Source organism: Natator depressus, chromosome 8 (assembly GCF_965152275.1).
Source record: "Natator depressus isolate rNatDep1 chromosome 8, rNatDep2.hap1, whole genome shotgun sequence".
Lineage (NCBI taxonomy): Eukaryota > Metazoa > Chordata > Testudines > Cheloniidae > Natator > Natator depressus.
The window spans coordinates 18605516-18620730 of NC_134241.1; the positions used below are offsets into that span (position 1 = coordinate 18605516).

The 15215-nt window shown below is 43.9% G+C and overlaps 1 protein-coding gene across 3 annotated transcripts in view; it reads left to right on the plus strand.

Annotated features, from left to right (window-relative positions):
• STK32A (serine/threonine kinase 32A) overlaps positions 1-15215 on the plus strand; it is a 92221-nt gene that overhangs the window by 16117 nt on the left and 60889 nt on the right. For all 3 annotated transcript variants that reach the window (XM_074960540.1, XM_074960539.1, XM_074960541.1), the window contains 2 exons: positions 11668-11723; positions 12722-12873. In XM_074960540.1, the coding sequence (XP_074816641.1) occupies positions 11668-11723; positions 12722-12873 (208 nt within the window). The remainder of the gene's footprint in view (positions 1-11667; positions 11724-12721; positions 12874-15215) is intronic.

A 15215-nucleotide genomic window follows, 5' to 3' on the forward strand; every position in this document is an offset into this window, starting at 1 on the left:
GGAACCACACCTTAATTAGCCTTGATTTTATGTATTTGCCCTCTAGCACTCTCCCACTGCTCCCTGGCCTGCCTGTATCACAATGCATGTATCATTCTTGTATCCAAAGTTAGAAATATTGACTGTGTATCAATTACAAAAGTGTTTGCATCTGGGGAACGCCCACCAGACAAAATGCAATCAGCCTGGATGGGCTGTTAGGGAGAACAATAGGACTTTGAATTTACTAATCTCCCACCTTCCTGAGAAGCTTCCTGGGATACTGCTTTGACTCTGCAGGGTCATGTGATCATGTCACCTGATACTGGATCCCATCTTGGCCTACTAGTACTTTTCCACTAATAGGGGGTGGGGACCAAACTGGGAAACAAAGGATTCCTGCCATATGGGAAATGAGTTAATCTTGGTCGTGCATTCTTCACTGAATCCCTGCCCAGGATGACTGCGGAGAACATCTAAGGCAGTGGCTCTCACTTTTGTACTGGTGACCCCTTTCACATAGCAAGCCTCTGAGTGTGACCCCCCCTTATAAATTAAAAACACTTTTTTATATATTTAACAGCATTATAAATGCTGGAGGCAGAGTGGAGTTTAGGGTGGAGGTTGACAGCTCGCAACCCCCCAAGTAATAACCTCGCAACCCTCTGAGGGGTCCCAACCCCAGTTTGAGAACCCATGGTCTAAGGCCTTGTCTACACTGCCACTTTACAGCTCTGAAACTTTCTCACTCTGGGGTGTGAAAAAACAGCCCCCTGAGTGATGCAAGTTTCAGCACTATAAAGTGGCAGTGTAGACAGTGCTACAGCACTGGTAGCTGTGTTCCCAGTGCTGGTAGCTTCTCCCCTCGTGGGAGTGGGTTTCTTCCAGCGCTTTAACGTTGGTAGTGAAGACATACCCTAAGAAACAAGGACTTGGGGGGGGGAGGAAGGGGGAAGAGCTGAGCCCAGGCTGGAAAAGGTGTCTGGCTTGTGAAAGAAATGCCTAAAACAGCATTTAGGGTGAGAAATTACTACTTGTAACCAGTTTCTTTAATATATTGAGATTAGTTTGTGTGTTTGTTTTATTTGCTCTGTAATCTGCTTTGATCTGTTTGCTAACCCTTATAATCACTTAAAATCTATCATTTGTAGTGAATAAACTTGTTTTTGTTTTCTGTAAACCTGTTAGTGCAATTCATAACTGGGGAGCAAAAAGCTGTGCATATCTTCCTCCACATTGAGGGAGGCGGTGATTTTCATGAGTGTACTCTGTAGAGATTTCTGTGCAGTGCAAGACAATACAGTTTTGGGTTTACACGCCAGAGGGGGTGTGCACTTGAGTGCTGGGCAATTCCCGAGCTGTCTTCCCACGGAGAGCTGATCTCAGTGTCTGTGTGTTTCTGCAGCTGGGTGTGGCCCTACCTGTGTGTGTGCTAGAGGAGGCTTGAGGGCTTTGGTTTAGCAGGACAGGGTGAGGGAGCCCAGGCTGCTGGAACAGGTGGGCTCAGTGGTACCCCAATATATCAGGTGGCACCCTGAAAGGGGGGGGCAGCCTATCACAGATGGATGGATACCTAGATTGATCATTCCCGTAGTCCCTGGGGAGATTTGGAAAAGCGTGTTGTTGGGAGTGGACAAGAAGTCAGCAGAGAGCTAGAGAGGAAAGGATTTGGCTGGGAGACTGTTTCATAGCGTAGGGAACCATTAGTGAAGATCATTAACTACTGTTCAGTCACTATTGGAGAGAGGAATGTTACATACTTTGTACTTCTGGAGAGAGGAGCGTTATGGACTTTGACCTGAAATCAGGCACTGATTGTTGGACAAATATTATATTCCTGGATCATCATCATTCCAAAAGCATCATCTAACTGTAGAGGCAGATGATAAAGAGTCAAATATTTGAAAGGTTTCTAGATGGAGTTCTTTTAAAACAAGGTCATTTTTTATTGAGCTAGTGGGTGGAGGGAAGGGGGTTTGATTTGTTTGTGTTTTGTGTTGTTTAACTAATGGACTCATTCAGAAGAAACCGGTCTGTTTGTTTCTATCTCTACAAACAGCTCATTCTGTACATTGGCCTAAATAGCATTAATAATATATCCCTTGGTACTGCTAGCCTGACAACATCAGTGATAAATGTCAATTAGTACCCGGTGCCAGATGCCAAGACGTTTAAAGAAGAAAGGTGCTGGTGACCGCATGAATACATTAAAATGGTAGTTTGAAAGACTTTTACGAGGATGTTCATTGTGTGTGCTCAGTAGCCCGGCAAGTTCCATGTTTGTTGATCAGCAATTAGCGCAGGACTTGGAGTACATATTTCTGGGACTTGCTTGGGGGAAGGCACTGTCTCTTGTTCTTGGCACCTAGCACAACAGGATTCTGATCCTGACCAAGCCTCCTGGGGCTAATGTAATGTAAATATTATACATATGTAACAGATCTGAATCTGACTCTACAGTCTCATCACTTTCTGTACTGCACCAAGCACACTCACTGCTCAGCTGATGATAAAATAATGTGAATTGTTCCTTACCTGGGTCTGTTGTACAGTAAGAGTCCCACTGTCAAGCCACAGTGACAAACCAGTATTGTATATGACTTTTACTCACTTCAGCAACCCGTACCATTTTGTTATCGTAATATCCTCGTGGGTTTTTTATTTTGCTTTTAACAGCACCCAGGGATCCATTGTGCTGGGAAGGGCATTCTTTAAATAACTTGGTTGATAAAGGGGAGGATTTTCCATTCTGATAATTCCTAACGAGTAACCAGAATTCCTTAATGGCTTCTCTCTTCTGGGGTTTCATTCACAAAGGGATCTTTTTAATATTTCCTGTATGATGGAATGTGCATTTGTCAAACAGTGACACGTAACAATACATCGTTACTCCCGTTATTCAGGAAATAAACATCTATTTGTAAGAAAGATGTGAGTATAAATAACATGCATCCAAATGCATGCCCCTATAGAGTTGTGCAGTCATTTAAGAGTCTCTGTATTGTGATAGTTCAGTATTTAATTATTCTAAAAGGTCTTCAGTTTTGCTAAGAATACGAATGGCTTGAGAATACCCACCCAGTCAAAATGATGAATTTTGCAGAACAGAGATGTGAAGTCACTAGACTGCGGCTCTGGAGAGTTGGGTGTAGTTCCCTGCTCTGCTACAACCTTCCTATGTGACCTTGAACAAGTCACTTAGGGCATGTCTATACTGCAGCTGGGAGTCTCTAGCTCTCAGCCTAGGTCCGCAGGCTTGTGGTAGCGGGGCTCACACCCGACCCCCCAGGCTTGAGAGCCTGAGCTCCAGCCCAAGTCGCAGTGTCTACACAGCTATTTTTAGCATGCTAGTGCAAGCCCCACTAACACAAGATTGTGTACCTGTGTGGACTGTATTGTACTATGTGTATGTATAGTACCTAGCACAATGGGCCCTTATCTCAGTTGGGGGTCTCTAGGCACTACTGTATTACACGTAAATAATGAAAATCCCTCCCTGTTTCCAAGCCCACCCATTCCTTGGCCTCTCTGCTAAAACTTCGAACACATAGGTTGGTTATTTCCAACTGTAGGGGTGTTTTTTGTGATGTGTGTCACGGGTTGGATCACAGAAACCCCCTTGGGAACTGCCAACTGATGTGCCAAGACTACTTCTGCCCCTGCTTTCCCTGCCAGCTTGGGACTCCAGCACCCTGTCTTGCTGAGCCAGACACTCCAGTCTGCTCCAACACAGACCCAGGGTCTGAACCACGTGCCCCAAAGCTGCAGACATAACTGAAAGCAATTTAAGAAGTGTGCCTGTCTCTAACACTCAGATGCCCAACTCCCAATGGGGTCCAAACCCCAAATAAATCCGTTTTACCCTGTATAAAGCTTATAAGGGTAAACTCATAAATTGTTCGCCCTCTATAACACTGATAGAGGTGCACGGCTGTTCCCCCCCCCCCCCAACCCCCCCAGGTATTAATACATACTCTGGGTTAGTTAGTAAGTAAAAAGTGATTTTATTAAATACAGAAAGTAGGATTTAAGTGGTTCCAAATAGTAACAGACAGAACAAAGTGAATTACCAAGCAAAATAAAATAAAACACGCAAGTCTAAGTCTAGTACAGTAATAAAACTCAATACAGATAAAATCCTCACCCAGTAAGCTTCCTTTTACAGACTAGTTTCCTTCTAGTCTGAGTCCAGCAATCACTCACAACCCTGTAGTTAGTGTCCTTTGTTCCAGTTTCTTTCAGTTATCCTGGGGGGTGGAGAGGCTCACTCTTTAGCCAGACCAAATGGAGGGGTCTCCCAGGGGTCTAAATAGATTTTCTCCTGTGGGTGGACACCCCATCCTCCCCCTGTGTAGAATCCAGCTACAAAATGGAGTTTTGGAGTCACATGGGCAAGTCACATGTCCATGTATGACTGAGTTTCTTACCAGCCAAGCCACATTCCTGGGAAAGCTCAGATGTGGATTGGCGTCTTCAAGATCCATTGTCCGTTAAGTGCTTCTTGATTAGGCATTTAACTTGCACTCAAGAAGCTGACCAAAAGCTTACTAAGGCTACTTAGAAATCAAGCAAGTCTGCAACCAATATTCATAACTTTGAATACAAAAGTGATACATGCATACAAATAGGATGAATAGATTCAGTAGATCATAACCTTCACAGAGAGATGTTACATGGCATATGTATCATTCAACATATTCCAGTTATGTCATAAGCATATTTCCATAAAGCCTTATGGGGGCACCATCACAATGTGAACCTCTTTCCAATAGTAACTGGGATTAATCTGGTCCAAGTCATTCTACAAAGGCCACCAAACAGCCATCAGATGGTAACAGCCTTCTGTCACCTATCACTTGGGGCTGGGTTCAAGCCAACAGCCAGGAATTGGAGGAATTTTCCAAAGAAATGCAGTACTGTATTAGTATTATAAAATGCACATACATGCATGTGAGAGGTGTATGTGCATATACTGTACTCTAGATACACGGCTTAAGTCTATTCTCCCATTGGCGCATGCACAAAACTCCCGTTAATGGAAATTATGAGTATATTTTGATTGAAGGAATGGAAGCCATTATATACCATATGTTTCTGCTTCTCTAGCTGTACTGGGATGGGTGATAAGTATCTTTAAATCCTTGACTGCTGCTTAACAGATGGGGTTTTAACGAGGCTTTTGAGGGATGACGTGTCCTTCATGAGGACATTTCTTATGCTTTATTAGTTTACACATGTTTTATCTAAACATTGGTCCTGGACTTCGGGTTCAGATATGAAATACCACCACTTCTGACATTGAAGTGGCATTTCCTGCACACTCTTCAGCAGACACTTTAAAGCTATAGCAGTGTACACACTGTTCCCTGTCTCGAACTTAGTCCGTTTGTCTGACATTACGTTATAACCAGGAGTCAGTTTAAATAGTTAGTTGTCGCTAAACGTCCAGTTTACCCGACACACTGAAATAATGAAAAAAGAACCCATTAATAATTTTTGGCAAGTGCAGCATCCCCTGCACCTTGCACCTGCAGGGGTCCTGTGCCACCGGCTCCACAGCTGTGCAGAGAGCCATGTGGAGCCCTGCTATCACTGCCCCAGTCACTCACCGGCTGGGAATATAGGGACCATCCCCCTGCAGAAGTCATTCAGCATTGATCTGGCCTCCCCTGTACCTGGGCCCTCGTGCGCCTCTGCAGTGCTGGCCAGGGGTCTCTGCTCTGCTGGGCCAAGGCCGTAGCCTCCTCTGCACCTTGTGCCTGGGTGTCTCAGAGCCCTCAGCTGGGCAAGGAGCCCCCTGCAGCCCTGTTGTCAGCACTGACTTACCCCTACCCTCCCCCTTAATTTCCCACAAGTGTGAAAATTAAAATTGCTTAAAACTGTTTAAAATAAAAATTGATATTAATTGTGGAAATTGGGGAAAAAAATCAACTTCTGCCAAGCCTAATTATAATATGAATTCTGTCTCCGACATGGGAATGATTGACATAGTTCCTTGTCTGATGGCATCTAAAATGAATTAAGATTTTTGATTATGCAGACAAGGGTCCAGACTAAAAGATTTGGATTTAGTTCCAGATTTTGGTTGCTAGTGTTTGCACCTAAGATTTTTGGATTAGCCCAGTGTGAGAGGCTAGAATGATAGGTAAGAAACAATGATCATCCCTAATGAAATCAGAAGTGTCATGTTACTTAGCGACAGGTTTCAGAGTAGCAGCCGTGTTAGTCTGTATTCGCAAAAAAGAAAAGGAGGACTTCTGGCACCTTAGAGACTAACCAATTTATTTGAGCATACGCTTTCGTGAGCTACAGCTCACTTCATCAGATGCATTCAGTGGAAAATACAGTGGGGAGATTTATATACACAGAGAACGTGAAACAATGGGTGTTACCGTACACACTGTAACCAGAGTGATCACTTAAGGTGAGCTATTACCAGCGGGGGGGCGGGAGAGAAGGGGGAACCTTTTGTAGTGATAATCAAGGTGGGCCATTTCCAGCAGTTGACAAGAACTGTTCCTCAGACGTTCTTGTCAACTTCTGGAAATGGCCCACCTTGATTATCACTAAAAAAGGTTCCCCCTTCCCCCCCCCCCCGCCCTCCTGCTGGTAATAGCTCACCTTAAGTGATCACTCTGGTTACAGTGTGTACGGTAACACCCATTGTTTCACGTTCTCTGTGTATATAAATCTCCCCACTGTATTTTCCACTGAATGCATCCGATGAAGTGAGCTGTAGCTCACGAAAGCTTATGCTCAAATAAATTTGTTAGTCTCTAACGTGCCACAAGTACTCCTTTTCATGTTACCTAGCATTCACTCAGCTGGGTTAGTCGTATAGTTTGTGTTAAAAGTGTTAGTTAAAAATCTTAATACAAAAAATGGAGCTAGAGAATGCAAGTTTGTGAAAACTGGCTTCTAGTTTAGATTTTTAGTTTTTACGGACAGAAGGAACCTTATGATCATGTAGTCTATCCAGAGATGGATTACGGTTTTGTGGGACCTTGGGCCAGAGCAAGTGGGGGCCCATCCTCACCCCTTCCGCCCGCAGTCATCCTCCCGTGGTGCTCCTGCTGGGAAGTGGGGTTGGGGCACGGCAGCTTGCCCCACTCCACCCGCCTGGGGCTCCTGCCGGGGAAGGGGTTGAAGGCACAGGGGCTTCCCCATTAGGAACGCCAGGCAGACAGAGTGCTTGGGATGCAGGGGCACCATTTTTCTGGGACCCCCCAGCCCCCAATTGGTTGGGGCCCCTGGGCATGGGCCCAGTTAGCCCAGTGGCTAATTCGTTACTGAGTCTATCCTCCTGTGTAACATAGGCTGTGGAATTCCACTGTAAACCATAGACGTTTCCAAAGCTTGCATGTGTTTGGGTCAGTGTTTGATTTAGATCCATCTCTGTTAAGTAAGCAACAAAAGAAGAGTGTGCAGTTAGATCAAGATACCCTAGAAGAATAAGCAGTAGCAATGAAAAAGGTCTCTTTGTTCATCTACCTTATGGATTGTTCTCTGTGTAGATAATCATTTAGCGTAAGTGCATTCAATCTCTTGAGAGAAGAAGAAATTTACCGCCACCAACACTTCTAGTTTCACACTTCTGGCCAGATGTATTATGGGTGTTTTCACCCTTTCTCTGGAGTATCATATATTGAACAATGCTGGAAGCCAATACCTGACCTGATGTCTGATGTATGGTGAATTCTATGTAACGTTTTGTCTTGAAAGAGGCCCAGTTTACATTACTGCCGTGTTAGTTTCTGTCTTTGGAAAACATGTTCATTTCTATATGAACAATGTTTTAAAAGTATGAGGTTAAGCTGGGACCTAAATTTTGATGATGTTCTGAGTTCTTTGTACTGTTGTGTACAGCAAAGCTGTAGCTTCATGTCAGTCTGTGTCTGTCCTGTTACCATAGTGAGATTCCCTTGTTTCAACTCCGAGACAGTGTATCCTGGAGAAAATGAATTTATTTCTGGCTGTTATCATGTGTGAACCCTTGGTGGGAGAGAACGTGTCTGTTGCTGGGGAAGAGTGATTTACAGCAGCATTCTTGCTGAAAATCTCCGCTGATAAAATGCTTTGGGGACAAATGGCTCTTGGTTTCTGTGCAATTCAGTTCAGCTAATGAACAAGGCAGCAGATGGCAATTAGAGGACAGCTGGGCTTTCCAAGGGAGCCTTTGGTCTAAGATACAAAGAAGAAGAGAGTTTAGTAGGGGTTGAAGTAGAAGGTGCTCACACACCAATGGTGCCATGAAAACAAGATTTCCAAACTCACTACACTTATTTAGCCTTCAGACTAAGGGAGGGTAACTTAGAATCTCTTCTTGGGCCTCAGAAGCCAGTGCTAGTAGCACATCATGGAATCTACTAGGAAGGAGTTTTCACGTGAGAGGTGTGGTTGGAACCTGGGGCTGGAGAATGAAAGGATTAGAGGGTGTCATCAGCATGGTGAACCTGGGCACCTAGGGAGCCTGGGATGGCTTCCTTGGTCGCACTTAAACCTGCTGTAAATCCTCTGAAATTGGGGTGGTTGGAGCTTTGATTGTGGGTGGAGCCTGAGAATACCCCCACTCTGTCTTCCCAAATTAACTCTGGGATATGGGGTTTGGGTTTGTGCTCCTCTCTAGCTCTGATGAGACATCTAGGCAGTGATTTTCAAAGGGACCTTAGGGAGCTGGACTCCCAACTCCCTTAGGACAAATCCTATTGTAAGCAGTCAGTGAAGCTTAACCTTCCTAGACCAGACGTACTTTAGTTGTAAGCCAGGTGCAATTTATTTTGGTTTTTAAGGCAAGCTCTTTCATTTTGATTTCACTTAAAATTCAAAATGGAATTCAGGTGGAGTGCCATTATAGAGGAGAGAAGCCTTCAGACTATGAAATGGCAATATGTATTTAGACTGAAAGCCTTTCAGGTGCGGACTGTTTCTCGTAGAGCGATTAGGTGTGCCCGGTAAATGATGAGGATCATACTGGTTTGATCCCTGTATGGTGGCAGCAGAAAGCAACTCTTTGTTGAGTGCTGGTCCCTGTGGGTACTCACTGTGCAGTCTCTACGTAAAAGAATAAATGGACACAAATCAGACGTCAAGAATTATAACATTCATAAACCAGTCGGAGAACACTTCAATCTCTCTGGTCACGCGATTACAGACATGAAAGTTGCAATATTACAACAGAAAAACTTCAAATCCAGACTCCAGCGAGAGACTGCTGAATTGGAATTCATTTGCAAATTGGATACAATTAACTTAGGCTTGAATAGAGACTGGGAGTGGCTAAGTCATTATGCAAGGTAACCTATTTCGCCTTGTTTTCCTAACCCCCCCCCCTTCCTCAGACGTTCTTGTTAAACCCTGGATTTGTGCTGGAAATGGCCCACCTTGATTATCATACACATTGTAAGGAGAGTGATCACTTTACATAAGCTTATTACCAGCAGGAGAGTGGGGTGGGGGGAGAGAAAACCTTTTGTAGTGATAAACACCCATTTTTTCATGATTTGTGTGTATAAAAACAAACATCTTGTGTATTTTCCACAGTATGCATCCGATGAAGTGACCTGCAGCTCACAAAAGCTTATGCTCAAATAAATTGGTTAGTCTCTAAGGTACCACAAGTACTCCTTTTCTTTTTGCGAATACAGACTAACACGGCTGTTACTCTGAAACCTGTGCATGAGTTGGTGCTCCATGCGCATGAAACCAGAAGACTTTTCAGTGTCCATTGGTTCATGCCTATGCCTTTATCCCTCCCAGTGTTGATCAGCTCTGAACTGGGAATATAAGAGGCTGCACGGACCAGCTGTCTCTCCAATTTCTTCCTATTGCTCATGGTCAAGCCTCCATATGTACGCTCCCAGAGCACAGTGCTGAGCAGTATGGGGCCAGTTGTCTTCAAAAGTAATTAATAAAACGCCCACCATCACAACAGGTGCTTTTGCTGGCAGGCCCACTACATCTGATACTAATTGGCTCCCTTGCTGTCAACCTCAGCAGCGAGGCCATTGATTAAATGGGGCATGGAGACTAAACTGTCCTCTCAGCCTCTAGGAAAGGCTCATGTTGATAGAGCTGTGTGGGGAAAGCTTGCACTGCTGCTGTTGCCTATGTTGTCCTTGTTCTGTGGATAAACAATGGACGTTGGCATCTAGGGCTGTCAACCCAGCAAAACTAACTCTCTGTATAATATACAGAAATGACTCTTTTTCACAAACATGTCATTGTCTGACCCCAGTGCTGCAGTTTTATTATTAAAGCAATGAACAGTTTAGAATGTAACCTGCTGCCCAGCTAGTGGTGCAACTGTGAGGAAAAAGCTGGCACGAAGGAGTAATACGGTGTCTCGCTCTCTGTCACTTTCAATCCATCATGGACGTTCTCACTGGCCTTTATTGTTCCACTCAGAACGGGTTTTCAGCAAAGCAGGTCAGACACATGGTCCCCTCCCATCCACTCACTAATTGACTGGAAATAAAGCAGTGGACGAGACAAATTAACTCTGATTTCAGGCCCATCACTCCGTGGTGCGTGATGGTTCTGGGGTCACAGTAATTAAGGCTAATGTGTTATTAGAAATCTACCAGTAGCTTTGATTTGGTGCCTCAAATCAGCCACCTAGTGAGGTTTAAGTTCCTTTAAAGCAGTGGCTGGTATAAGGAATGGATTCCCAATTATGATCTTTTCTGGCTAATGGCTGTATGGTATAGTGCTGTGGGACCTCGGGGTGTTGCTTCATACAGGTCTTGACGTGGCACTAGTTGAATTCAAATTCTGCAACTTAGACATTACAGTTATGGTGCCTTGTCTTGACTGCTGATCACATTCAATTTCCAGTTGAAGGCCCTGGGTGGCAGGGTTTGAACCCAAAACAGTTAATCTGCCTCTTTACTTTGATCTGCTGTTCATGTGCAAATCCCTTTCTTGCTTCAGCTGGGACACAGCCTAGCACACTGGTTGATCACAAATGCTTAATGTGAACAGATCGTTCCAGTTAGTGTGAATGAGAGTCACCTGCCCAGCATTCACAGAAGGGAGAGAATATCCCAGGAACCCATCTCTGTTCAGAGGTCCCAATGGAGAATGAAATAGTTTCCTTCTTTAGACTAGAGTTCACATTCCATAAAGCTGCATGGACGGGGCTGGGCTTTCCCCCACTGTGCAGAGACCAAACAGTCTTGATTCTGGGTGACAGAAGATTTTCCAACTTTTGGGGTTGGTGGTTTTTATTAGTCGTTCAACAGAATAATAATCTAAAGCACAAGAAGAACCTTCTGTACCTAGGCTCCTGAGCCAGGTGGTGCTTATTTCACAACCATCAAAGTGTATAGATCTTTGATGGAGTGGACTCAGTGGATGTTTTTGCAGTTGACTTCAGCGGGAGCAAGATCAGGCTCCCATAGCTCAATAGTTGAGGCGATGTGAAAGCATTTTTTTGATGGTTTCCTGCCTGTACGCCATTGAAGAATGGACATTTCCTGCCCCCGGAACTTGCTTTTACAGCCAAATGGGGAATAACATGAACAGCATAACTACTGTGGGTGGTGCCCCAACTGTCCATGAGCAACCGGAGCAGCATACCGCTTGGAAATCCTCCATTTTTATTAACAGTCTCAGTTCGGGGAGGGGGAAATTACATAATCAAATTGCAGCTCAAACACTGAACTTATGAACATATGTTGTTTCCTGCAGTGACCTTCGACCACTTTGAAATTTTGCGAGCCATTGGGAAAGGCAGCTTTGGAAAGGTAAGCTCCTCAAGAGTAAAACTACTGGGTGCACAACAGAGACTGTAGCTAGCCAAGTAATGGGCACGTTAGAGATGCTTAAATTTCAGAGCTTATTGCAGAGTAATGGAATATTGCTTGTCGATGAGATTTGACCTGAACTTCAACTCCTAATAATCCAGGAAGAGTCTCTAAGTTTGACTCGTCATCCATTTGGAATCCGCAAATCCTATTACAAGATATTAAACTGCAGTTAATGATAAACCCAATCAGCTGAATTTCATTATGTTAGATGGGTAAACATCCTCTGAAGGGAGCCTCCCCCACCAAAGCCCACTTGAGCATCCTGGTGTCTCTTTGACAAAGCACTATGATTCTCCGAGAGCAGCACTTCAGAGAGCAGAGAAACATCTGTGTCTGAAGTCCCACTTCTGGGATTTAAACATCGTGTTAGGGCTGTGGGTTTTTTCAGTATGGTGAGTTCTGTGACAAAACCCATGTCTGGAAGATGCCAAAAGCCCAGAGGTTTGATGGGTCAGCTGTGCTACACTAGAAAGATTGTGCTGGTCCTTATAGATAGGAGATGCTGTCACACTAGTACTCACAAGTCCTGCCTGCAGGGAGTGAGGCTGTCTCGGTGAATGCCCTCAGCTCTTATCCTACAGTCCTGCTTGGCGAAAGGGAGGGTCAGGAAGCAGCATGCAACACATGAATGGTGGATAATTATGGGAAAAAAGCAGACATTTGTCAGTTACTTAATAAACCTGCGATACCCCAAATTTGCTGTGACAAACTCTGTACTCTAACTGTCATTCTTTTTAGCATGAATATTGACTGCAGCACTTACTGGTGATGTGCAGGGTTAAATCATAAGTGCATGAGGCTGTGACCTAGTGACATGAATCTCATTGAAGTTAACAATAGAGTGCTCATCAGGGCACATTTCACCTGCACAAACTTGCTTTTGAGATGTCACCCAGCTACTCTGCCCAAGCTAACATCTTGGTTTGCTCACTTAGGTCTGCATTGTACAGAAGAATGACACCAAGAAAATGTATGCCATGAAATACATGAACAAACAGAAGTGTGTGGAGCGTAATGAAGTGAGAAATGTGTTCAAAGAGCTGCAGATTATGCAGGGCCTGGAACACCCCTTCCTGGTTAATTTGTGGTAAGTCATTAATACTTTATTTACACCTTTTTCCATTTATTAGGAGCCTGCCTCTCAGGGGGGCTGAGCTCTGATCGATGTCAGTTGCAGCTGGGACTGCTCAGCAACTCCGAAAACCGAGGAGGTTTGTTTCTTTTTAAATCCCTGTTTATAAAAAAAGCTGTGTTTCTATAAGGTATATTTTTGTTTCTTTTGTGGCTATTCTCCAGGGGTATCTCTGACTGCCTGTAACCCAGTTTTATTTGACCCAGCTCCTTGGTAAAAACAACAGCTTCCATTTCTAGCTCGAAATACAATTGGACTCAGATTCAAACGGTGCTCCCATAATGGGGCCCCCTTCCAGCTTCTATTTAATTGAATGGATACCCACTGGCCTGAGGCAGCAGGTGCCCACTCCTTCCAGTTTTATTCCTTTCACAGTGGAGGCTGCCATGTCTTGCCTGGCAAAGTACAAATGCAATAGATTTTGCCCTGAGCTTTCTTTTTGCTGTGAAACAGTCACCTTTTGTGCCAAAGGGCCTTGGTGGATACCAAATGGGTTAGACAATCACTGACTTCCCAGACATACAAAGGGTGAATATAGTCTTTAGAAAATTGACACGATTTGCTTCCTCTGTGACATTTATAATGCACCAGTTTACAATAAATGAAACTTGATCCTGCGAGGTGCAGAGCACCGATAACTCCCACTGATTTCAACTCTGCAGGATTGGGCCTCTCAAGCTATTAAACAAGCCCCAGCCCCATGGCTGGAATAAAGAAACATTGCTGGCTTTTAATGCAGTGTGCGTTAACTTCCTGCACTAATGTGATTGATGGCCTTGGTGAAAGGACTGGATGTTATTCAAACTGGCTCCCTCTTGGCAGCAGATAACCAGAAATCTAATATTAAAGAGTGGGGTAGAAGCATGCATCGCCCACTAAGTACCTCGGTAGATCAATCTTAATCTCGATCAATGTTGGTCTCCATCTCTCCTGTCCTTCCCTTTGCTCCCCACTGCCTCCCAGTTGCTATTTTGTGGTTTATTCTGTGCCATCAAAAGTCTGTCTTAAAACCTTATTGATATTTGCTGAACTAATGCTATTCAGCAAAGATAAAAGCCTTTGTTTGGTGGATTTAGTGACAGAAAAAAAAATCCACCACAATTCAGATTTTATTTCAGAAACTCAGATCTCTCCCTGGAAAATGTGCACATAAAGCAGTCTCTTTCCTTTAAGCATACTTGATCAATGCAGCCTACACAGTCTGTTTTCAGTGGTTTGCCAGCCATCAGCACTGGGATTGATCAACACAATGATAAAAGACATCTTAATCCCTCCATCTTCGTTTGATTCAGCATGTTTTCCTGCAGTAGCACAGTGGAATGAAGGTTTAAATAAGGCTCTGTTACTGTTAAAGCCAGACAATAATTTTATTAGGACATTGGTAACATTTCCAATTGTCAGGGGCTTAGATATCATGTGACTTTCCTTTAATTACATAGCAACTTAATAGAGTCCACTGGTAAATAACATACAGCTAGAAGGTCCCTGCAGGATACTGTGTAATTACACTTATTAGCTGTAAAGGTAATTTTCGAATGGGGTAAAACATTCAAAACAAAACCCAAACCCACAGGAATCTTGCCTGGTTACTTGGAGTTTTGAGTTCAAAACTCAAAACCCACTGAGGATCACACATTTTTGGAATGATTCTGAGTTTATTTATGGTTTCTTATTGAAATCCTCTGAGATATGTCGTTTCAGTGCTAAAGCAGGTGAAATGTAATAATTTTGATGGATAGAGAACTCAAAGCAGAACTCAGCCATGCAAACCCAAGTAGCTCAACATGAAAGGTGATGTTTATGCATAGACCACTCCAAAGCAAAACCTCGGAGTTTCCCATTTCTCTTGTAATTATGGTTACCTCCAGCTCCCATGTGGCCACATCCCCAAAATGTGACTGCTAAGCTTTGCTTGTGATCCATGGACCACATTTTTCACTGGGTTATTTTGGTTGCTTGGTTTTGGTGATGCTTGCTATTCTATCAAATTGATGAGATGCCAGCATGAATAGCCAATAGAAGGATGCTGCCCACAGCTGATCAACAGAGTTGTCTTGTGGGATACTTGGGAAACCTTGTGCGATAAATGAAGACATCCAGTGGAGCTACTTAAACTGGAGCAGTAAATAACATCTGCATCCCCGAACGATCTGAGCAACTGGTACTGCACTATTAACAAGGTCTTGGGAACCAGTCTCAGAAAATGCATGTGAATTAATCCTTCCTATACAAACCCAAACCTTACTTGTTGTGTTACTTGTGATTTTGAGTGCAGCCTTGTACACCACCTTATGGAT